Below are 24,479 nucleotides of genomic sequence, written 5' to 3' on the forward strand. Positions count from 1 at the left end.
TGTTCCTTCTTGTCCTCCCTCCTGTCCACTCTCTGTCACCTCCTCCTCCCTCTGCTCTTCTCCTCCCATCTCTAGAGTGCTGTGTCCCAGCTGAGCTCCTCCAATGGGCGAGCTCTAGTGTTTGGTGGCTGGATGATCGTCCTTTGCCTGTGATTTGGGACACTGCTAGAGGATTTCTTGGCTGGAAATGATCAGGACATGGAGATGCCAGGTAATGATCATCCAGAGAGATCGCACTATGTTATCGAAGATCAAGAATCTGGGAGACTGTACAATAGAGGGAGTCTCCTTGGGAAGGTAAGTGTGCGCAACCAATTAGATAAAAGTGCATTTACCACCATACGCAGAATGAGGATGGATTATGTGTTTGCTAGAAATGGTTATTGGGAAAGACTTTATGTATCTTCTCATTTCTGGGTGCACAGACCTTCCCCGCCCGTGTAAAATCGTAAAATATCTAGTGTCGGTAATATGGATAGATTACATTCCTGGGAGGGCCTGAAGGGTTAAGGTGCTATAAGATGACAGGTTGCCATAAAATGTTAATTACAGATTTGGAAGAGTGGCTCAGCTGACAATCAGGTTCTGGAAAGAGGTTAATGGCTGGAGTGAGATGCCTGTGTGGTGCGTCACTTGGCTAAAGTCAGCTTTGAATTGGCATGTGTCATTAATGACTACTAATGTTATTTGATGTCTTCTCAGGGTGCTTTCGGCAGGTGCTACAAATGCACAGATGTGTCCAGCAGACAAGTCTATGCAGTGAAGATGATCTCTCACTCTAGGAAATTTGTGATCCAGCAAAGAGGAGGGGTGAGGACTAATGCTTGCAGGCATTAACCACTTCGCGCCCGTTGAGATTGCAGAAGCCTTCTGCCATTTCATCCCGTCACCGACACGCTGCACTGTACATGATGAGCTCACACTGTACATTTTTTACTGCTAGCTATATATAAAAGTGCAGTAAGAGTATCTCATGCCGCCTGCTCCTTGTCTGCTCATCCGTGCTTATGTCTGCTCATCATGGCCCTTTCTTTCTATTATATTTTTCAGGTGGAAAAAGAGATTGAACTCCACAGCCAACTGAAACATAGAAACATTGTGAGATTTTACCATCATTTCCAAGACCAAAAGTACATGTACTTGGTGATGGAGTACTGCAGACACAAGGTTTGCTAGCACACATTTATTAGTAAGGGGTGCTGAGTAGTGATGAGCGAATATACGCGTTGCTTGGGTGTCCTCCGAGTATTTTGGCGTGCTCGGAGATTTAATGATTGTCGACACAGCTGCTTGATTTATGGCTGCTAGACAGCCCAAAAACACGTGGGAACTCCCTAACAAACAGGCATTCCTCACATGTAAAGAGCCTGTCTAGCAGTCGCAAATCATGCTGCTACGGGCGGTAGAAACTACATCTCTGAGCACGCCAAAATACTCGGAGACCACCCGAGCATGCTCGGGAAACCCCGAGCTACGAGTATACTCGCTCATCACTAGTGCTGAGGTGATATCATGTCCATATATGAGGAAAACAGCTAATATAACTCATAGCAATGCACTAAGTTTTATTTAAATCACTAATTCCTATGAAAAAAAATCCTGCTACAATTCTGAATGGCTATTAGATCAAATTTAAGAGATAATAGGCCCCTGAGCGAAGCATTGCATGGGTGGTTGCATTTTGAAAAAAGAAAACAGTTTTGGGATAGTGTCCATGAAATAGCACTGGAGCGTCCTCACTCGCCAGGGCCGTGGGGTACTCGGTACCGGGCCGTTGGTCTTCTCAACGGGAGTTGTCACGGCAGCAGTGACCCGGTCCGTGGCTCTGGGGCTCCATTGCAAAAAGGGTTGTTTCAGTGTGCTTATGGTGGTGAAAGTTTATAAGTGATTTGTGACGCCACCTGTAGTGTTCGGCAATTGTTAAGCCGACGCTGCAGACAGATCCTCTGAGACCGATGGTGTAGTGCAGCAATAATGTTATAGCCCTCCACAGGCGGGACTGTAGTCCCAGGGCAGTGTAGGTGAAGTGACACTTAGATGGTGTAGTGTCGGGCGCAGGAGGGATGAAGCGGTGTCGGGCAGGCTGGCGCAGGAATAAGTGGAGGACACCAGGGCATGTAGTTCCAAAGCTTTACTCACAGTCTGTTGTGGTACAGGTGCCCGCATCCGTGCCGTGTCCTCCGGGTCAGGAGCTCAGCCAACTACCAGGCAAGATGAAGTACACCTTTCCAACACTCCGCCAACATATGTGCCTTTTCTGAACATCTCCCTCTTAGCGCCTTTAAGTGAAGTACTCACAATACTGAGTTACACTGGAGTTCCTCCTGTCAGATGTTCCTATGAACTCTACTTGTACGGCAGACAGCTGTAGCCTACTTCTGGGACTCCTTCTACCTAGTCCCGGCTCACACACGCTGTTGTGCCCCCAAGTCTTGTGTGGGAATAAAGTGGTCACTACTTCTATTCCTCCGGTGTCTGCTGCAGGACCATTAGTATCCATACAACCTCGGGGAACGGACCCCGGCCTTGCGCTTAGAACTCGGGAAGGGTTTTCCTCTAACCCTGATCCTTGTTCTCTTCTTCTCCTCACGTTCCGTACTAATCCTTTCCTTCTTATGGAGAGTCAGGCTTTCTATCAATGTTCCTTTCTTGTGCCAGCGGACCCAGGTCACTGAGGTCAGCTGCAGCACTTCCTTCTTCCATCCCACTCAGGGGATCTCCTTTCACAGACTGACCTCGTCAGACTCGTGTGACTAACTGACTAAATCCTATCCTCTTCCCGCTCTTTTAGTGCAAACTAACTCCACCCGCCTCCCAGCACACTTCGTGTTCCAAGCAGGCAGCCACCATGGGGTGCTTTGCTACACTCCTTTGTTGTGTGGGATGCAGGTGTTGGAGTGTGGTCAGGTGTCTCCACCTTACCTGGATGGTGGGGTACCACACCTCAGGAGGAGGTGCAGTACCTCTGTGGCGACTGAACCCTCAAGGCGCCACAGCACCATGCTTTCCCAGCCTTACAGCGCCCAAATAATACTGCTATACAGTGTTCAGTAATAAATAATTGCCAGTGCCAGTAATGTTTTCCCTATGATCTAACAGCAGCACAATGACAAGGCTTTAGAGGCTTTATTTTGGCCAGATAGCAAAATCCGTAAATTCTCAACCCTCCTAACATACGTAGACTTGTCAAGGTACAACATTTTTAGGCAGGTGTTGAAAAAATGCTTCACAATAAAAATGCTTTCAAAAATAGAAGTGTTCATATTTTTTTTATAAATTAAAATACAAGTGAATTACCATAGCAAAAGTACGCTTCAACACAGCTTTTGAAAAAAACTCAGCAGGGAGGTTGCTCCAAACATATTGGACAACTAACCACAGATCTTCTATCTCTTCATGGAATCCCACAAATACTCAAATATGTTGACATCAGGGCTTTGTGTGGGGCCACATCATCACTTCGAGGACTCCTTGTTCTACAGGGTGGGCCATGTATATGGATGCACCTAAATAAAATGGGAATGGTTGGTGATATCAACTTCCTGTTTGTGGCACATTAGTACATGGGAGGGGGAAAACTTTTCAAGATGGGTGGTGACCATGGCTGCCATTTTGAAGTTGGCCATTTTGGAGCCAACTTAATTTTTTCCAATGGGAAGAGGGTCATGGAACACATCAAATTTATTGAGAATTTCACAAGAAAAACAATGTTGTGCATGGTTTTAACGTAATTTTATTCTTTCATGAGTTATTTACAAGTTTTTCTTTGTTTACAGCCATTGACATGTCGCAGAGGTTCACACGTGAGGAGCGGATAGAAATTGTGTTGATGTCTGGTGAACGCAGTACCCGGGTCATTGCAGCAGATTTCAATGCAAGACACCCTACGCAAGAAAAATGTCTCCATTCCCATTTTATTTAGGTGTATCCATATAACTGGCCCACCGAAAAAAGTTTGCCTCATCACTGAACATAATGTTCTGTGTAAACTGAGGGTCCTGTTCCAATTTTTGTTTTGCCCATTCTGCAAATTCAGCGTGCCGATCTGGCATCAGTCGAACATCCCTTCGGCGGATATTAGCTACTCACAAATGGCACCCTTACAAAATCCAGCTCCTGCAGCATCTCAACGAGGATAATCCAGATCAGCGCGCTGATTTTGCAGAATCGGCCAAACAAAAATTGGAACAGGACCCTCAGTTTACACAGAACATTATGTTCAGTGATGAGGCAAACTTTCTTGGGTAGGCCATTTATATGGATACACCTAAATAAAATGGGAATGGTAGACGTTTTCTTGCGTAGGGTGTCTTGCATTGAAATCTGCTGCAATGAGCCGGGTACTGCGTTCACCAGATATCAACACAATTTCTATCCGCTCTTCACGTGTGAACCTCAGCGACATGTCAATGGCTGTAAACAAAGAAAAACTTGTAAATAACTCATGAAAGAATAAAGTCACGTTAAAACCAAGCACACCATTGTTTTTCTTGTGAAATTCTCAATTAGTTTGATGTGTCACATGACCCTCTTCCCATTGGAAAAAATAAAGTTAGATCCAAAATGGCTGACCTCAAAATGGCCACCATGGTCAACACCCATCTTGAAAAGTTTTCCCCCTCGCATATACTAATGTGCCAAAAACAGGAAGTTGATATCACCAACCATTCCCATTTTATTTAGGTGTATCCATATACATGGCCCGGCCCACCCTTTACTTTAAGCTGAAAATAGTTCTTAAAGGGAATTTGTCACCAAGTTTTGCTATGTCATCTGAGAGCAGCCCGATGTAGGAAAGGAGACCATGAATCCAACAATGTATGCCTTAGATTACTGGGTGCAGCCGTTCTCATACAGAGTTCTCAGTTGTAGCATTTTATATTACAGGAAGATTTATGTAAACTAGAAGCTTGGGCTGATAAATGGCAAATGAGCTTTAATGGGGATAAATGTAAGGTCATGCATTTGAGCAGAAGAAATAAGATGTATAATTATTTGCTTAATTGTAAAACACTGGGCAAAACTGTCACTGAAAAAGACCTGGGTGTATGGGTGGACGACAAACTCACATTTAGTAGCCAGTGTCAGGCAGCTGCTGCAAAGGCAGATAAAATAATGGGATGCATTAAAAGAGGCATAGATGCTCATGAGGAGAACATAATTTTACCTCTATATAAGTCACTAGTGCGACCACACTTAGAATACTGCGTACAGTTCTGGTCTCCGGTGTATAAGAAAGACATAGCTGAACTGGAGCGGGTGCAGAGAAGAGTGACCAAGGTTATTAGGGAACTGGGGGGTCTACAATACCAAGACAGGTTATTATGTAGGTTCGTGTGCCGATTGGGGGATGGTCCCTTTCGGCTGCGGAGCAGACTGGAGAGACACAGGAATCCGTTCAATCAAGTCCAAACTTTATTGGGTGTCCTCCTGACATCCACGGCATGCACGACAGCTTCTGCCCCTAGGCCTGGGTACCCATCACCTCCTGCTGTTACTATTGGCAAAGCCCCTGCGGGTTCCTTCACTGTGGTTGCCGTAAGGCCCACGGCCACAGTGCTTCCCCTCACTGAGTCTGCCCGCTGTACACTTACTCACTCTTCGTTGTCCAGCCGTCCGGTACCCAGACGTTCCTTTAGACACTGCAGTCCTGTCCTGTGGCTGTCTTCTCAGGGCCACCCCCCTCTCCGAGTAACGGTCTCTTTCTCTCCTCTGTCTTTCCTGAGCTTCTCCTTTCTCCATCCTCTCCTGAGCTCTTCCCACTTCTCTCTTCCTCCTGGGTGTCCACTCTACCCCTGGGACTCTCCTTCCTTATATCTCCTCCTTCTGGAAATCCCCTTCCCAGTCCTATAACTCTGCCCACCATGACTATACAGTTTCCCTAGCCTAATGCCTGCTGATGAGTCCTTTTCTCACTGCTCTCCATCTTGTGGCCAAAACCCGGTACTACATCGTCCTGTACTAATGTCCAGCTGTTTATCCATACACATATAATAAAGTATAGTGCACATCATCTTTTACATGTTCTTCCCACCTCAGACAGGTCCATAGGTCAGTCCACCCCCTACAATTACACTTAGGGTTATTTAGTTTGGAAAAACGAAGGCTTAGGAGTGATCTTATTACAATGCATAAAAGTATGAGGGGTCAGTACAAAGACCTTTCTAATGATCTTTTTACTCTTAAACCTGTGACGGGGACAAGGGGGCATCCTCTACGTCTGGAGGAAAGAAGGTTTAATCATAGTTCATACGCAGATTCTCTACTGTAAGAGCAGTGAGACTATGGAACTCTCTGCCTTATGATGTCCCTACTAAAATTTAAGAAGGGTCTTGATGCCTTTCTTGAAAAGTATAATATTACAAGTTATATACACTAGTTTCCTTAATATTGCGTTGATCCAGGGAGCTAGTCTGATTGCCATTTGTGGAGTCGGGAAGGAATTTTTTTCCCCAATGTGAAACTTATAGTTTGCCATGCGGGTTTTTTGCCTTCCTCTGGATCAACATGTTAGGGCAGGTTAGAATAGGATATGGTTTGAACTAGATGGACATAAAGTCTTCCTTCAACCTTAATAACTATGTTACTATGTTACTATGAAGCAGAGCTGAGAAAGCTGCCCCCGCCCACGCCAGGCTCCATATTTGCATTGTCTATTGGCGGTAAGCTGCTTATCACAAGAGGGGGTGTGGTTGGAGGAGTGCCTGTGTGCAGGCCTGTATTTGCCACTAGGCACCAGAAGTCCCAATACACAGGTTCTGATCGGGAGTATGCATATCACATATCATAATTGACCACTGTTCCTGGCGCAGACACCGGCGAATCCTAGCAGCGCTGTGTGTGCGCTGGAAGGATTCACAAGTCTGCAGTCTTAGATTGTGACTGCAGACTTATTCTAGACCGGACAACCCTTTTAAGCAAAACTGTAAATGATTTTTATAGGGGCTATTTTCACTATATAAATGTTTATACTGTTTAATTGGCATTTTGTGGGTGACAGACTCCTTTTTGAGCAATCGGTAGAGATCTCAGGACCCTTACCTCCACCAATGTGCTCAGAATGAATGGACCTAAAACATATGATATCTCCCAAAAGTTAAGGTATTTTTAAATGTTTAATAGTGTACTGTGATTCCTACATGGTCTGTACTCTGATGATGGCTAATAACAACTCCTACTATCTCCTTACCATTGTTAAAGACATACTGGTAGCTGAAGTTTCATGCAGTACAATTGTGGCTGATCTGTTATTGCAATTGATCACTGTACTAAACTTGGTTATGTAGTCATGTACTTACGGTGGTTCTAGTGATGTAGTCATGTACCAATGGTGGTTCTGGTGATGTAGTTGTGTACCGACAGTGGTTCTGGTGATGTAGTCATGTACAGACAATAGTTCTGGTGATGTAGTCATGTAGATGTAGCAATATTTAATTTATTAGACTTGATAGTAGATCACTGTAGGATCAGTGTGCCAGACTAAAAATATAACCGCCTGAATAAGGCCATATACAGTCATATGTTAAAGTTTGGGCACCCCTATTAATGTTAACCTTTTTTCTTTATAACAATTTTGGTTTTTGCAACAGCTGTTTCAGTTTCATATATCTAATAACTGATGGACTCAGTTATATTTCTGGATTCAAATGAGGTTTATTGTACTAACAGAAAATGTGCAATCTGCATTTTAACAAAATTTGACCGGTGCAAAAGTATGGGCACCTCAACATAAAAGTGACATTAATATTTCGTAGATCCTCCTTTTGCAAAAATAACAGCCTCTAGTCGCTTCCTGTAGCTATTAATGAGTTCCTGGATCCTGGATGAACGTATTTGTGACCATTCCTGTTTACAAAACAATTCCAGTTCAGTTAAGTTTGATGGTCGCCGAGCATGGACAGCCCGCTTCAAATCATCCCACAGATATTCAATGATATTCAGGTCTGGGGACTAGGATGGCCATTCCAGAACATTGTAATTGTTCCTCTGCATGAAAGCCTGAGTAGATTTGGAGCGGTGTTTTGGATCATTGTCTTCCTGAAATATCCATCCCCTGCGTAACTTCAACTTCGTCACTGATTCTTGCACATTATTGTCAAGAATCTGCTGATACTGAGTTGAATCCATACGACCCTCAACTTTAACAAGATTCCCGGTGCCAGCATTGGTCACACAGCGCCAAAGCATGATGGAACCTCCACCAAATTTTACTGTGGGTAGCAAGTGTTTTTCTTGGAATGCTGTGTTTTTTAGCCTCCATGCATAACGCCTTTTTGTATGACCAAACAACTCAATCTTTGTTTCATCAGTCCACAGGACCTTCTTCCAAAATGTAACTGGCTTGTCCAAATGTGCTTTTGCATACCTCAGGCGACTCTGTTTGTGGCGTGCTTGCAGAAACGGCTTCTTTCGCATCACTCTCCCATACAGCTTCTCCTTGTGCAAAGTGCGCTGTATTGTTGACCGATGCACAGTGACACCATCTGCAGCAAGATGATGCTGCAGGTCTTTGGAGGTGGTCTGTGGATTGTCCTTGACTGTTCTCACCATTCTTCTTCTCTGCCTTTCTGATATTTTTCTTGGCCTGCCACTTCTGGGCTTAACAAGAACTGTACCTGTGTAATTTCATTTCCTTACTATGTTCCTCACAGTGGAAACTGACAGGTTAAATCTCTGAGACAACTTTTTGTATCCTTCCCCTGAAAAGCTATGTTGAGTAATCTTTGTTTTCAGATCATTTGAGAGTTGTTTTGAGGAGCCCATGATGCCACTCTTCATAGGAGAATCAAATAGGAGAACTACTTGCAAGTGGCCACCTTAAATACCTTTTCTCATGATTTGATACACCTGGCTATGAAGTTCAAAGCTCAATGAGGCTAAAAAACCAATTTAGTGCTTCAGGAAGTCAGTAAAAAGTAGTTAGGAGTGTTCAAATCAAGAAAATGATAAGGGTGCCCATACTTTTGCACCGGTCAAATTTTGTTTAAATGCAGATTGCACATTTTCTGTTAGCACAATAAACCTCATTTGAATCCAGAAATATAACTGAATCCATCAGTTATTAGATATATGAAACTGAAATAGCTGTTGCAAAAACCAAAATTGTTATAAAGAAAAAAGGTTAACATTAATAGGGGTGCCCAAACTTTAACATATGACTGTACAGTGGGGAAAATAAGTACTGCCAATTTTGCAAGTTTTCCCAACTACAAAGAATGGAGAGGTCTGTAATTTTTTTTTGTGAGTACACTTCAACTTTGAGAGATAAATCCAGAAAATCACATTGTATGATTTTTACATAATTAGTTTGCATTTTATTGCATAAAATAGGTATTTAATACAATATAAATATAAATAAAACTTAATATTTGGTACAGAAATCTATGTTTGCTTTTACAGAGGTCAGACATTTCCTGTAGTTCTTGACCAAGTTTCCACACACTGAAGCAGTGATTTTGGCCCACTCCTCCATACAGATCTTCTCCAGATCTTTCAGGTTTTGGTGCTGTCGCTAGGCCACATTGCGTTTCAGTCCCCTCCAAAGATTTTTTTTAATAAATTCTTTATTTTAGTATAACATAGGAAAAGTACAAATATGTCTTAAATTGCATACATGTTACATAATAACTTTATGCTGTATCGACATATAGGACAAATTGTGGAAAGAGGAAGGTAGGGATAGTGGGGGGAAGGTCAAATTGTGGAAAGAGGAAGGTAGGGATAATGGGGGGAAGGTATGGGGAGTCACAGGGATGAGTGGGTTTTAGGTAGGGAGGGAACAGAAGAGGAAAAAAAAAGGGGGGGGAGGTATACACTAGGAACAACATAAACAAATTCAGGTACACATTGCAATGGTATGGTCATGGCTTCTAGATTGTCTAAGAACAAATCAAGGGGTCAAAAGACACAGATTAAAATACTTTACTTTAGTCGAGACCACTCCAGGACCTTGAAATGCTTCTTACGGAGCCACTTCTTAGTTGCAGTGGCTGTGTGTTTTGGGTCATTGTTATGCTGGAAGTCCCAGCCATGACACATCTTCAGTGCTATTACTGAGGGAAGGAGGTTGCTGGCCAAAATCATGCAATACAAGACCCCATCCATCCTCCCTTCAATACTGTGCAATTGTCCTGTCCCCTTTGCAAAAAAGCACCCCCAAAGTATGTTTCCTCCACCATGCTTCACAGTTGGGATGGCATTCTTGGGGTTATGGTCATCCTTCTTCCTCCAAACACAGCGAGTGAAGTTGATACCAAAAAAGTTCTATTTTGATCTCACCAGACCACATGATCTACTCCTATGCCTCCTCTGGTTCATCCAGATGGTCACTAATGAACTTCAAATGGCCCAGGACATGTGCTGGCACGAGTAGGGGAACCTTGTGGCGCCTGCGGGATTTCAATCCATGACGGCTTAGTGTGTTACTAAATGCAGTGTTTGAGACTGTGGTCCTAGCTCTCTTCAGGTCATTGACCAGGTCCTGTGTAGTTCTGGGCTGATTCCTGACCTTTCTCAGAATCATCTTTACTCCACTAGTCAAAAGAGATTTTTTGTGGAGATCCTCTGCGCTGCTGGGTTGTTGAAAAACATCAGTCCGATACTGAATTTAATAGAAAAAGACAGACAGAAAAGACAGACCACACGTAGCTGGGTCGCCCTCCCAGGGCTGTGGGGTACTCAGTACCGGGCCGGTCTCTCAGAGGGGATTGTCACAGCAGCGGTGACCCAGTCCGTGGCCCTGGGCGCCCATGTAAAAGGGGTTGAGTTGGGAATAAAGTTTATAAGTGATTCGTGACGCCACCTGTGGTGTTCGGCAAGGGAGGTGTTAAGCCCACGCTGCAAGCAGATCCTCTGGGACACATGGTGTAGTGCAGCAATGATGTTGTAGCCCTCCACAGGTAGGGCTGTTGGTCACAGGGCAGTGTAGCGGAATGTTTAGGAAGAGGGTGCAGTGTTTGGCACAGAGATGTAGTAGTGCTGAGGATGTTGCAGGAAGGAGGCAAGGACACAACAGGGTGCAGTTTCTTTACCTTTACCTGGCAAATGCAGTCCAGGGTCCTGGTTACAGATAGCACAGGAGCAGGCTAGCCTGGAAGCAACTCTGGGATCTCTCTATCAGATGGGTTGTGTAGTCTCCTTCCTAGCGCTGGCTTGAGGTACATCCAGTACAGTGTTACACTGAAGTTCCTCCTTCTTATCTTCTCTTAGAACTACCTCGTATAGCAGACAGCTGTAGCCCTCTATCTCTCTTGGCTCACCCGTCACTGTTGTGCCTCCAAGTCTTAGTTGGGAATAGAGCATTTACAGATTCCTATTCCTCTGGTTTCTGTTGCAGGACCTTCAGTATCCATACAACCGTGGAGACCAGGCTCCAGATCATGCGCTATCACTGGGAGGGAGCTCTCTATCCTTAGCTCAACCTCCAGCTCTTCGCCCACCTCACACTAACTCCTCATTTCCCTTCCTGGCCCTCAGAGAGCACTCCTCCCCCAATTCTGGTTCAGAGCTCCCTCTGCTGGCCTGGAGTGGGAACTGTGTTGCATGACATGGTTAACTGCTAGAGAGACCCTTCATTGCCTCCAAGCCTAACATCACCCTCTCTGGAGGAAGGCAATGCCACTGTGGCGACCATACTTCTGGGGGCGCCACATAGCGCTTCCTGAAGAAGTGCTTGTAACTTCAAAACGCATAGAATAATAAAACCAAAATATATTTATTAAATTCAGTCTCGGACTGACGTCTTTCAACAAGCCAGCAGCGCGGAGGATCTCCACAAAAAAAATCACTTTTGACAAGGGTAATTGATGGTTACAATGTGACCCGTTGATCTGCAGCAGCTGATTTAATACAGTCTATAAGCACATAAAAATATAAACCAGGTTAACACAATCTGACACATTTACCTTGATGTTATTTGGATTTGTGCGCTATTTTTTGTCTCCAGTATATACCTTACTCCACAAGTTGAGATCTTGCATGGAGCCCCAGACCGAGTATGGTTGACAGTCATCTTGTGTTTTTTCCATTTTCTAATAATTGAGCCAACAGTTGTTGCCTTCTCACCGAGCTGCTTGCCTATTGTATTGTAGCCCATCTCAGCCTTGTGCAGGACTACAATTTTGTCCCTGGTGCCCTTAGGCTAGTTTCACACTAGCGTTTGGAGGCGCAGCGGACGGTTGCCGTGAAGCTCCGCCCCCTGCCGTGCCTCCTCCTGTCAGCTTCGCCTATGGGCGCATGACGCTGCATGCGACCTGCGTACCCTATCTTTAGCATTAGGTACGCAGGCCGTGCGCAGGTATGCTTTTGCCGACACGTGTCCTTTTGACGGTGCGGCGACCTGCGCCTAGTATGAGGGCCGCTAGACACAATATGATGTCCCCTCAAAATCCCACAGGCAGTGTGTGGGCCCCCACACACTATGATGTCACCCACAGCTCTCACAAAGTCTGAAAGCCTCCTTGCACAATATTATGTCCCCTGTAGTGAAAACATGCAGTATGAGGTCCCCGCAACCACAGATCCCACAGGCAGTGTGTGGGCCCACATACTCTATAATGTGACCCACAACGTTAGAGACTCTATAATGTGACCCACAACGTTAGAGAGCCACCACACACAATATGATGTCCCCAACATGCAGTTTGAGGTGAGGGTCCCCACAAATAAGATAACGGCCCCTGCAGCCTCCACTCAGCATAAGGGAGCTTTATAATCACAGCCCCCAACACAGTATGGAGACCTCCACAAACAGTATGCTAGCCCTGGAAAACACACACTACTACTAACTACTGAATTTATTGTTCTCAGGTCTATTGTAAATGAAAATCTAAATTCACTGTTGCACCCAAATCATTGTTTTTTGCTGAAGTCATGGTATAACTATAATGGTTTTTGGAACATCGCAGTAAAATGATGCATATGTGCCATGATTGTAACTTGAAATCTTGCAATCTGACGTCTTATTACCAAGAAATCCACAGTTTTCTTAATATATAAATGAGCTATTAAGATCTATCGGCCGGACACAGATCCCAAATGAGCTGTTAGGGTCTATAGATTTGACACTGATCTCCTTTAGAATCTGCCTCCAGAGCTTATGTTAAGTGAAAGGGGGAGATACCGGTGTGAGACACAGTAGCGTAGTTAAACTGTGCGACAGAGCAGGGAGACACGATCTCCCTACTCTACCACTATGGGGCCCATGAGCCGGGGGGGGGGTTTGTGCCAGTGTGGCGCCCCCAGGGGTATGGCCGCCACAGTGGTTTTGCCTTCCTCCAGGGAGGGTAATGCCAGGCCTGGAAGCAGTGAAGGGTCTCTCTCGCAGTTAACCTATACATGCAACACAGCTCCACTCCAGGCCAGCAGGGGGACTCTGAACCAGAATTGAAGGGAGGAGTGCTCTCTGAGGGCCAAGATGAAGGAGTGGTCAGTTAGTGTGAAGAGGTCCCCGTGTGAAGACTTCTGGAGAGAAGCTGGAGGTTGAGCTGAGGAAAGAGAGCGCATGAACTGGAGCCTGGTCTCCACGGTTGTACGGATACTAACGGTCCTGCAACAGACACCAGAGGAGTAGGAGGCTGTAAATGCCCTACTCCCATGTAAGACTCAGAGGCACAACAGCACGGAGTGAGCCAAGAGAGGAATAGTGGGTCGCCCTCCCAGGGCTGTGGGGTAATCGGTACCGGGCCGGTATCAGTGGGATGTGTCACAGCAGCGGTGACCCGGACCGTGGCCCTGGGCGCCCAAGTAATAGGAAAATGTGAATGGTAGAATGTAGTTAGATGAATAGTTCGTGACGCCACCTGTGGTGCTCGGCAAGGGAGGTGTTAATCCGACGCTGCAGGCAGATCCGCTGGGACTGATGGTAAGGTGCAGCAAAGATGTAAAAGCTCCCCACAGGTGAAGCTATAGTCCCAGGGCAATGTAGAGGTGGTTGGCACGGGGATGTAGTGGTGCCGGAAAGGTAGGAAGCAGACAAGACACAGCGGGGTGCAATTTCTGTACCTTTACTTGATAACTGCAGTCCAGGGTCCTGATTACAGATGGTATTGGAGCAGGCTAGCCTGGAAGCAATTCAGGGATTCTCTCTCAGCAGATGGTTGTGCAGTCTCCATACTAGCGCTTATTCGAATGAAGTACTCCCAGTACTGAGTTACACTGGAGTTCCTCCGGACAGATGTTCTCAAGAACCTCACTTGCATGGCAGACAGCTGTAGCCTATCTCAGGGACTCCTCTCTCCTGAGTCCCGGCTCTCTATCCAACCTGCTGTTGTGCCCTCAAGACTTAGATGGGAGTAGGGCATTTACAGCCTCCTACTCCTCTGGTGTCTGTTGCAGGACCGTTAATATCCGTACAACTGTGGAGACCAGGCTCCAGTTCATGCGCTCTCTCCAGAGATGAGCTCTTCCTCTCAGCTCTATCTCAGCGCTCCTTCCACATGTCTGCACACTTCACCCTCCACAGACTAACTAACTACCCCTTCCTCTTAGCCCTCAGAGAGCACTCCTCCCCTTAATCCCGGTTCAGAGTTCCCCCTGCTGGCCTGGAGTGGAACTGTGTTGCATGCATAGATTGACTGCGAGAGAGACCCATCATTGCCTCCAAGCCTGGCATTACCCTCCCCTGGAGGAAGGCAAAGCCACTGTGGCAACCTTACTCCTGAGGGCGCCACATTCCCCCCTAGTGCAAGTCAGCACTCCTGGGCTGAACAAAAACATGAAACATATAAACAGTTAAACAATGATAATTGTACAAGAGTTAAAAATGAAAAAGTTACAAAAACCAAGAGCTTCAAAAATGGTCCTATGATAATAAGTCCAAGCATCAATGTCCATGGTCCATTCCTGGGCAAATGGTGAAATATATACAGGAAAGTCTTTGACCTCACAAGTCCTGTGGTACAATGTCCATAAAACAAAACTGGCAAATCCAAAGGAAACTCTTACAGGTTACCTGTAGGCGCAAAACTTGAAAAACAGTTACATATATACACATACAATTTCAACATTTACATTTATGTATATACGATATCTGATGAGTGGTATCCCTTGTGTAATGCGGGTAGACCTGCGTAATACTGGTGTAGTGGATAATGTACTGGATACACTACTGGGGGTTCTGCGTGGCACAGGGATCCTAGATTGTCTGTGAACTCTTAGACTCACCAGGGGCATAACAGGTTCACCACTGGCAGGGCGAGGGTTCTCTGGCTCCACTGCTGGCATGGCATCTGCTGCCTGATTTTCCTGATCCTCCGGATTTCCTTGGGTCACGTCTTCCTGTGCTACCAATTGGGGAAATGTTAACACCGGCACCACTATAGCATGATTTACTTTAGTCCAATTCGCAGGGAATTCCCCAAGTATTGTGCTGACCTTCTCCTCTTCCTCTATGGGTTGAATGATCCAGTTCTTCCACTCTTTCCTTCAGCAGGTCAGGATATAGTTTTAGGTGATCTCTTGATATTGCTGCTGAGATTTCTCCTCCATCTTTGCTAATAAGGCATACCTTGGTATTATCAAAGTTTGAGGGCAGAATGGTATAAGGTTCAGCTTCCCATTGATCATCCAATTTGTGCAATCTTCTCTTCCTTTTTAAGACCTGCTCTCCCGGCGACAAAGGAACGGCAGGTGCATTTTGATTGTAAAGCTTTTCCTGCTTTTGTCTTGCCTGGGCTAGACTCTTTTCCACGCATTCTTGAACTCTTCTGTACTGTTGCTGTCTTTCTGTATCCCAGTCAGCATCTGGTAACGTTACTTCGGCCGTAAGGACTCCCATGTCCAAATCAATAGGTAGTTTACCAGGTCTTGCTCTCATTAAGCAGGCTGGGGTACAGTTGGTGGAATTCACTGGAATATGGTTGTAGAGGTCCACCAGATCTGGCAACTTCTCTGGCCACAGATTCCTCTCCTCCAAGGGCAAAGTCTTCAGTAGGTCAATCACTACCTGGTTCATCTTCTCACACATGCCATTTGTCTGTGGGTGGTACGTTGTTGTCCGGATCTTCTTACAACCATACAAGTTACAGAATTCCTGGAACACTTCTGCCTCGAAAGCTGGACCTTGATCTGTAAGCACTCTTTCAGGATATCCATGTGGTCTACAGAAGTGCTGTTGGAATGCTCTGGCTGCTGTCCTGGCTGTCTGATCTTTGATGGGCACAACTACCAGGAATCTTGAGTAGTGGTCCACAATGGTAAGAGCATAGATGTAGCCTGAACGACATGGAACCAGCTTCACATGGTCCAGGGCTACCAACTCAAGGGGCTGTTTGGTGATGATTGGCTGTAGAGGAGCTCTCTGGCTGTTTCGATCCTTTCTGCGCAGGTTACATTGTCCACACTCCCGGCACCACCTCTCAATGGCTTTCCTCATACCAGCCCAGTAGAACTTCTCCCGGAGCAATGCTTCCAACTTCTTCCATCCGAAGTGTCCAGCTCCATTGTGGTATGCGTCTAGGACCATTGATGCCTCTCTCTTTGGGACTATTACCTGCCAGACCAGCTCATGAGTACGGGCATTGATACTCCTCCGACACAGTTTTCCTTCATAGATGAACAGCCGGCCTCTCTCCTTCCACAACTGCTGGGTTTCTTCAGGAGCATCCGACTCTGGGCGCGTCAGCTTGTGACAGTAGCTCCTTCACCAGGTGGACTGCAGGGTCACTATCTTGCGTTTCTACCCAGTCCTGATGGGTCAATGGATTCAGGGTGACCTCCTTCATGCCAGACCGTCTGTTTCTCACTCCTTGAGCATGCTGGGCCGTAAGTGGCCGGTGGAAGGGAGGTAACTCTATTTCTTCAAGAGCCTCAGGGTCTTCTCCTGCATCTGGTAGGTTAGGCATTCTGGACAGCGCATCAGCATTGGCATTCTTGTGCCCTGCCCGGTACTTGATGGTAAACTCATAGTTAGATAGCCGAGCCATCCATCGCTGTTCCAGTGCACCTAGTTTTGCAGTGTCCAAGTGCGTCAACGGGTTGTTGTCCGTGAAGATAGTGAACTTGGCGGAGGCTAGGTAATGTTTGAACCTTTCAGTGACAGCCCAGACTATGGCAAGGAACTCCAGCTTGAAAGAACTGTAGTTGTCAGGGTTCCTTTCAGTGGGGCGCAGCTTCCTGCTGGCGTAGGAGATCACTCTTTCTTTCCCATTCTGTACCTGCGACAGTACTGCTCCTAGTCCCACGTTGCTGGCATCAGTGTACAGCCCAAAGGGTTTGTCATAATCTGGGTAGGCCAGAACTTCATCTCCTGTGAGAGCCATCTTCAATCTGGTGAAGGACCTTTCCAACTTTTCAGTCCATTCAAAGGTGGAATTATTCTATTTGGTCTTCTTGGACGGCCCCACCATAAAATTTTGCATAGGGGTGGCTATTTCAGTAAAGCCTTTGATGAATCTTCGGTAGTAGCCTACTAGTCCAAGGAATTGGCGTACTTCATGAAGGTTGCTGGGTTTCGGCCAGTCCCGTAAGACTGTGACCTTATCAGGATCTGGTACCACACCTTCTGCACTGACCACATGACCGAGGTACTGCACCTTGGGCTTCAGGAGGTGGCACTTGGAGGGCTTCACCTTCAAGCCAAAATTGGACAAAGCTTCAAACACTTCAGCCAGGTGTTCCAGATGATCTTCATAGGTTTTTGAGAAAACAATGACATCATCCAGGTACAACAGGCCCGTCTCAAAGTTCATGTGTCCCAGGTAGCACTCCATCAGCCGTTGAAATGTTCCTGGGGCTGCGCAGAGCCCGAATGGCATATAATTGAACTCACAGAGACCCATTGGTGTGGTAAATGCTGTTTTCTCCTTGTCTGCCTCTGCCACAGAAACCTGCCAATACCCACTGGTGAGATCTAAGGTGGAAAAGTAGTTAGCAGTTTTAAGTGCAGCTAATGATTCCTCAATTCTAGGTAGTGGGTAGGCATCTTTATATGTAATGCTGTTAATTTTCCTGTAATCAACACACATTCTCATGGTACCATCCTTTTTCTTTACAAAAACTATGGGAGCTGCCCATGGGCTACAACTGTCTTTGATAACCCCAGCTTCCTTCATCTCCCTCAACTCTTAGCACATTGGTATTGTGTTGGGGGTATAGGTCAGTACCTCTCCTTTATGGGTGGATGGTCTCCAGTGGGGATATGATGTTGAACCCCTTTTGCCTGCCCAAAATCTAGTGGGTGTTTTCTGAATACCCGCTCATACTCTTGTGTCACTCTGTATACCCCATTTTTCTGGTAAGAGGGTGTAGAGTCAGTTCCCACCTGCAGTTGCTGGCACCACTCCTCCATCTGCTTCACAGAGCCATTGTCCTCCATCTGATCGGATGAGACCAAGGGCTCTGCTGCCTGCAAAGAGTTGTTATTGACAGTGAGCAGCTTAGCAACTGTGGCGTACCGAGGTACCGTGGCCTCCTCTTCCCCACAATTCAAAAGGCGTACAGGTACTCTCCCCTTTCGTACATCAACCACCCCTCTGCCTGTCTGGACAGTGGGTCTACTATCGGAGTATACTGGTTCTATCAATGCCTGGTAATCTCTTCCTCTACGACCTATAGCTGCCCGACACCAAACCAACATTTCACATCTGGGGGGTATTGCAATGGGGAAGGGATCACTCACTCTGACACTGCCAATTTCTCCGCCAGAGAGTTCTACCTGTTGTCTTTGCATCAGGGCTCTGATCTCCTTCTGCATGACTCGTTGTTCACTGGAACCAGCAGTCTCAGCCACCTGTTGCAACAAGACAATAACCGCGGACAGACAGTTTTCAATTACATTTCTACCAAGAGTCATCATGGGATTACATTCACGTCGATCAATATCAACAACTATCAGACCTTGAGATTTTGGCTCTACCCGACCCACTTTAACAGTAATCTCTTTACATCCAATTTGCGGCAAAGACTGACCATTACTGGCAAATACTGTCAGTTCATCAGTTGGGCCACGGGTAAGTTCTGAATCAGCCCAATACCTCTTGTAAAGAATGTACGGCATAGTGGTCACCTGGGAGCCATTGTCCAGCAAAGCGTTCATGGGGATGCCGTCAATCACCACAGGAAGGATCGGTCTCCCTCCCACATACTTGGCTCGCCAGTTCCTTGGGCCTTGTAGTCCTACTCCTGGGGGTTGGCCCTCTGTCCAGGGGTTGCTCGTTTAAAGGACAAAATCTTGCAAGATGACCGGCCTTGTAGCAGCGACGACAGATGGGACATCCGTCCTGGTCATAGCGATCGTTGTTCCTCCCTCGAAGTGGCGGGGTTCTCCTCATCCGGAGCCACGGGACATCCTCTGGACTGGAAGCAAGCTGGATCTTTTCCTTGGAGGACACCTGCAGGGACTGCACGGTTTTGGTAAGTGCAGCCATCCCTTTGGTCAACTCCTGGACCTGAAGACGCAGCTCCTCAGTTGGATCTTTATCCAGAGTCTGTGCATCAGTGTCCATAGGGATGGAAGGGAAAGATGTTGCTTCCTGGTGGTAAGTGATCGCTGGGCGCCTAGGGAGCGCTGGTCGGCTGTCAGTTGATTCCTGCAGTACCCGAATAGCCCTGTCCTTAAAATCAGCAAAGTCCAGATCAGGGTTTTGCAGGGTTATGATACGCAACTGTCCTCTGTGGGTACTGGATAGGAGTCCTTCAATGAACTGTTCCTTTAACAGCTTATCCTCCTCCTTCATACTGTAAGGATCAACTTGCTTAACTGCTCGCAGCGCCTCCTGCAGGTTGAGAGCATAGTCCCTTATACTGTCCTGCACCTTCTGTTTACAGCCAGAGAACCTCATCTTGATTTCAGCTGCAAGGCGGGTGTCAAAGGTGCTTCTCAGCTTGGCCAGGATCTTTGCAACAGTCTCTTTATCAGTGTCCTGCCAGGCTTTCACTTCTCTCTGCGCTGCACCCGTTAGCTGTCCAATCAGGATATTCACTTTCTGGCTCTCAGACGGAGGATAGACTTTAAACAAACTGCACAGTCTCTCTTTAAATTCACTCAGGGTATGTGACTCACCCGAGTACTGCGGTAGCCAGGCCACTCCCGGTATGTAGGGCATAGACAGTGGCATTATGGGGACCGCTGCGGCGGGCGCTCCTCCTTGCGGCGCTGCAGTTAACGTTAGCCAGGGCCGGGGGTTGTGTGAGCTCACCGGCGACCGCTTCGCTGCCCGATGCTCCAGGCTGTAGGCCTCAGCTCCTCCTCTTCTCGCGCGCTGTCCTCTCTTCCCACGCGGCACTTCACTTCTTCGCACTCTGTGGCAGCCTCCGCCCACGAAGGCCTGCCCCTTCTTCTTCCCGCGCGCGCCAAGCAGCGCGGCAATGGCGGCAATTGGCGCCAATTTCACACACAGTCTTTTACACAAACACAGTCTATGGCACACAGGACCCGGGGGTACCGGGCTCCGTAATCCTGTTCGTGACGCCAAGTTGGGTCGCCCTCCCAGGGCTGTGGGGTACTCGGTACCGGGCCGGTATCAGTGGGATGTGTCACAGCAGCGGTGACCCGGACCGTGGCCCTGGGCGCCCAAGTAATAGGAAAATGTGAATGGTAGAATGTAGTTAGATGAATAGTTTGTGACGCCACCTGTGGTGCTCGGCAAGGGAGGTGTTAAGCCGACGCTGCATGCAGATCCGCTGGGACTGAAGGTAAGGTGCAGCAAAGATGTAAAAGCTCCCCACAGGTGAAGCTATTGTCCCAGGGCAGTGTAGAGGTGGTTGACACGGGGATGTAGCGGTGCCGGAAAGGTAGGAAGCAGACAAGACACAGCGGGATGCAATTTCTGCACCTTTACTTGATAACTGCAGTCCAGGGTCCTGATTTCAGATGGTATTGGAGCAGGCTAGCCTGGAAGCAATTCAGGGATTCTCTCTCAGCAGATGGGTTGTGCAGTCTCCTTACTAGCGTTTATTCAAATGAAGTACTCCCAGTACTGAGTTACACTGGAGTTCCTCCGGACAGATGTTCTCAAGAACCTTACTTGCACGACAAACAGCTGTAGCCTATCTCAGGGACTCCTCTCTCCTGAGTCCCGGCTCTCTATCCAAGCTGCTGTTGTGCCCTCAAGTCTTAGATGGGAGTAGGGCATTTACAGCCTCCTACTCCTCTGGTGTCTGTTGCAGGACCGTTAGTATCCGTACAACCGTGGAGACCAGGCTCCAGTTCATGCGCTCTCTCCAGAGATGAGCTCTTCCTCTCAGCTCTACCTCAGCGCTCCTTCCACACGTCTGCACACATCACCCTCCGCAGACTACCCCTTCCTCTTGGCCCTCAGAGAGCACTCCTCCCCTTAATCCCGGTTCAGAGTTCCCCCTGCTGGCCTGGAGTGGAACTGTGTTGCATGCATAGATTGACTGCGAGAGAGACCCATCATTGCCTCCAAGCCTGGCATTACCCTCCCCTGGAGGAAGGCAAAGCCACTGTGGCGACCTTACTCCTGAGGGCGCCACAATAGCGGCTACAGCTGTCTGCCATACGAGGAGTGCTAGTAGAAGAGAATTAGGAGGAACTTCAGTGTAACTCAGTACTAGGAGTACTTCAATCAAATAAGCGCTAGAGAATGAGACTGCACAGCCCATCTGCTGAGAGAGAATCCCTGAGCTGCTTCCAGGCTAGCCTGCTCAAGTACCATCTGTAATCAGGACCCTGGCTGCATTTATCAAGAAAAGGTACAGAAATTGCACCCCGCTGTGTCTTGTCTGCTTCCTACCCTTCTGGCACTGCTACATCCCCATGCCAACCACATCTACACTGCCCTGGGACTACTGCTTCACCTGTGGGGAGCTTTTACATCTTTGCTGCACCATACCATCAGTCCCAGTGGATCTGCATGTAGCGTCGGCTTAACATCTCACTTGCCAAACACCACAGGTGGCGTCACGAACTATTCCATTAACTACATTCCACCATTCAAATTCCTCTATTAATTGGGCGCCCAGGGCCACGGACCGGGTCACCGCTGCTGTGACACATCCCGCTGACTGACACCGGCCCGGTACCGAGTACCCCACAGCCCTGGGAGGGCGACCCAACTTGGCGTCACGAGCAGGATTACAGAGCCCGGTATCCCCGGGTCCTGTGTGCCAGAGACTGTTGTGTGCTAAAGACTGTATTGGCGCCAATTGCCGCCATTGCCGTGCTGCTTGGTGTGCGTGGGAAGAAAAAGGGGCAGGCCTTCGTGGACGGAGCCTGCTGCAGAGCGCAAAGAAGTGAAGTGCCGCGCGGGAAGAGAGGACAGCGCGCGAGAAGGGGAGGAGCTAAGGCCTAGAGCCCGGAGCGTCGGGCCTGTGAAGCGACCGCCGGTGAGCTCACACAACCCCCCGGCCCTGGCTAACGTCAACTAGGGGGGGGGAAGAGAATGTCTGTGCCAAGCAGCAATGCAGCGGCAGACGCCGCCGCCAACCCCTCCGCGCTGCAAGGAGTAGCGCCCACCGCAGCGGTCCCCATAATGCCGCTGTCTATGCCCTACCTTCCGGGAGCAGCCTGTCTACCACAGTACTCGGGTGAGTCACATACCCTGAGTGAATTTAAAAAGAGACTGTGCAGTTTGTTTAAAGTATACCCTCTGTCTGAAAGCCAGAAAGTGAACATCCTTATTGGACAGCTAACGGGTGCAGCACAGAGAGAGATGAAAGCCTGGCAGGACACTGATAAAGAGACTGTTAACAAGATTCTAACCAAGCTGAGCAGCACCTTTGACACGCGCCCTGAAGCTGAAATCAAGATGCGATTCTTTGGATGTAAGCAGAGAACGCAGGTCAGTATCAGGGACTAAGCTCAGGGACTGCTGCGCTGCGAGCAGTTAAGCAAGTTGATCCTGACAGTGTGAAGGAAGAAGATAAACTGTTAAAGAAGCAGTTCATTGAAGGACTCCTATCCAGTACCCACAGAGGACAGTTGCGCATCATAACCCTGCAAAACCCTGATCTGGACTTTGCTGATTTTAAGGACAGGGCTATTCAGGTCCTGCAGGAATCAACTGACAGCCGTCCAGCGCCCCCTAGGCGTCCAGCGATCACCTACTATCAGGAAGCAACATCTTTTCCTTCCATCCCTGTGGAGGCTGATGCACAGACTCTGGATAAGGATCCAACTGAGGAGCTGCGTCTTCAGGTCCAAGAGTTGACCAGGAGTATGGCTGCACTTACTAAAACCGTGCAGTCCCTGCAGGTGTCCTCCAAAGAGAAGATCCAGCTTGCTTCCAGTCCAGAGGATGTCCCTTGGCTCTGGAGGAGGAGAACCCCGCCACTCCGAGGAAGGAACAACGACCGCTATGACCAGGACGGACGTCCCATCTGTCGTCGCGCTACAAGGCAGGTTATCTTGCAAGATTTTGTCCTTTAAATGAGCAACCCCTGGGGCAGAGGGCCAACCCCCAGGAGTAGGACCACAAGGCCCAAGGAACTGGTGAGCCAAGAATGTTGGAGGGAGACCGGTCCTTCCTGTGGTGATTGATGGCATCCCCATGAACGCTTTGCTGGACACTGGCTCCCAGGTGACCACTATGCCCTATATCCTTTACAAGCGGTATTGGGCTGACTCTGAACTCACCCGTGGCCCAACTGATGAACTAACAGTAGTTGCCAGTAATGGTCAGTCTTTACCACTAGTGGGATGTAAAGAAATTACTGTTAAGGTGGGGAGGGTGGAGTTGAAATCTCAAGGTCTGATAGTTGTGGATATTGATCGACGTGAATGTAATCCCATGATGACTCTTGGTACAAATGTAATTGAAAATTGTCTTTCCGAGATTATTGTCTTGTTGCAACAGGTGGCTGAGGCTGCTGGTTCCAGTGAACAACAAGTCCTGCAGAAAGAGATCAAGGCCCTGATGCAAAGACAACAGGTAGAACTCTCTGGCGACGAAATTGGCAGCGTTAGAGTGAGTGACGCTTTCCCCATTGCAATACCCCCCAGATGTGAAATGTTGATTTGCTGTCGGGCAGCCATAGGCCTCAGAGAGAAAGATTACCAGGCATTGGTAGAACCAGTATATTCTGATAGCAGGCCCACTGTCCTGACAGCCAGAGGGGTGTTTGATGTACGTAAAGGGAGAGTACCTGTACGCCTGTTGAATTGTGGGGAGGAGGAGGCCACAATACCTCGGTACGCCACAGTTGCTAAGCTGCTCACTGTTATTAACAACTCTTTGCAGGCAGCAGAGCCCTTGGTCTCATCCGATCAGATGGAGGACAATGGCTCTGCGAAGCAGAAGGAAGAGTGGTGCCAGCAACTGCAGGTGGAAACTGACTCTACACCTTCATACCACAAAAATGGGGTTTACAGAGTGACACAAGAATATGAGCGGGTATTCAATAAACACCCACTAGATTTTGGGCAGGCAAAAGGGGTTCAACATCATATCCCCACTGGAGATCATCCACCCATTAAAGAAAGGTACCGGCCTATACCCCCAACACAATACCAATGTGCTAAAGGTATGTTGAGAGAGATGAAGGAAGCAGGGGTTATCAGAGACAGTTGTAGCCCCTGGGCA

The 24,479-nt window shown here is 47.6% G+C and overlaps 1 protein-coding gene across 2 annotated transcripts in view; it reads left to right on the forward strand.

Annotated features, from left to right (window-relative positions):
- LOC141049881 (serine/threonine-protein kinase PLK2-like) overlaps positions 1–24,479 on the forward strand; it is a 163,967-nt gene that overhangs the window by 29,736 nt on the left and 109,752 nt on the right. For both annotated transcript variants that reach the window (XM_073546724.1, XM_073546732.1), the window contains exons 4-6: positions 76–297; positions 703–810; positions 1,051–1,167. In XM_073546724.1, coding sequence (XP_073402825.1) covers positions 199–297; positions 703–810; positions 1,051–1,167 — 324 coding nt within the window. In that variant the 5' untranslated portion in view covers positions 76–198. The remainder of the gene's footprint in view (positions 1–75; positions 298–702; positions 811–1,050; positions 1,168–24,479) is intronic.

The sequence above is a fragment of the Dendrobates tinctorius genome, unplaced genomic scaffold (assembly GCF_039654945.1).
Source record: "Dendrobates tinctorius isolate UK_male_01 unplaced genomic scaffold, ASM3965494v1 ptg000011l, whole genome shotgun sequence".
In the NCBI taxonomy this organism is placed as follows: domain Eukaryota; kingdom Metazoa; phylum Chordata; class Amphibia; order Anura; family Dendrobatidae; genus Dendrobates; species Dendrobates tinctorius.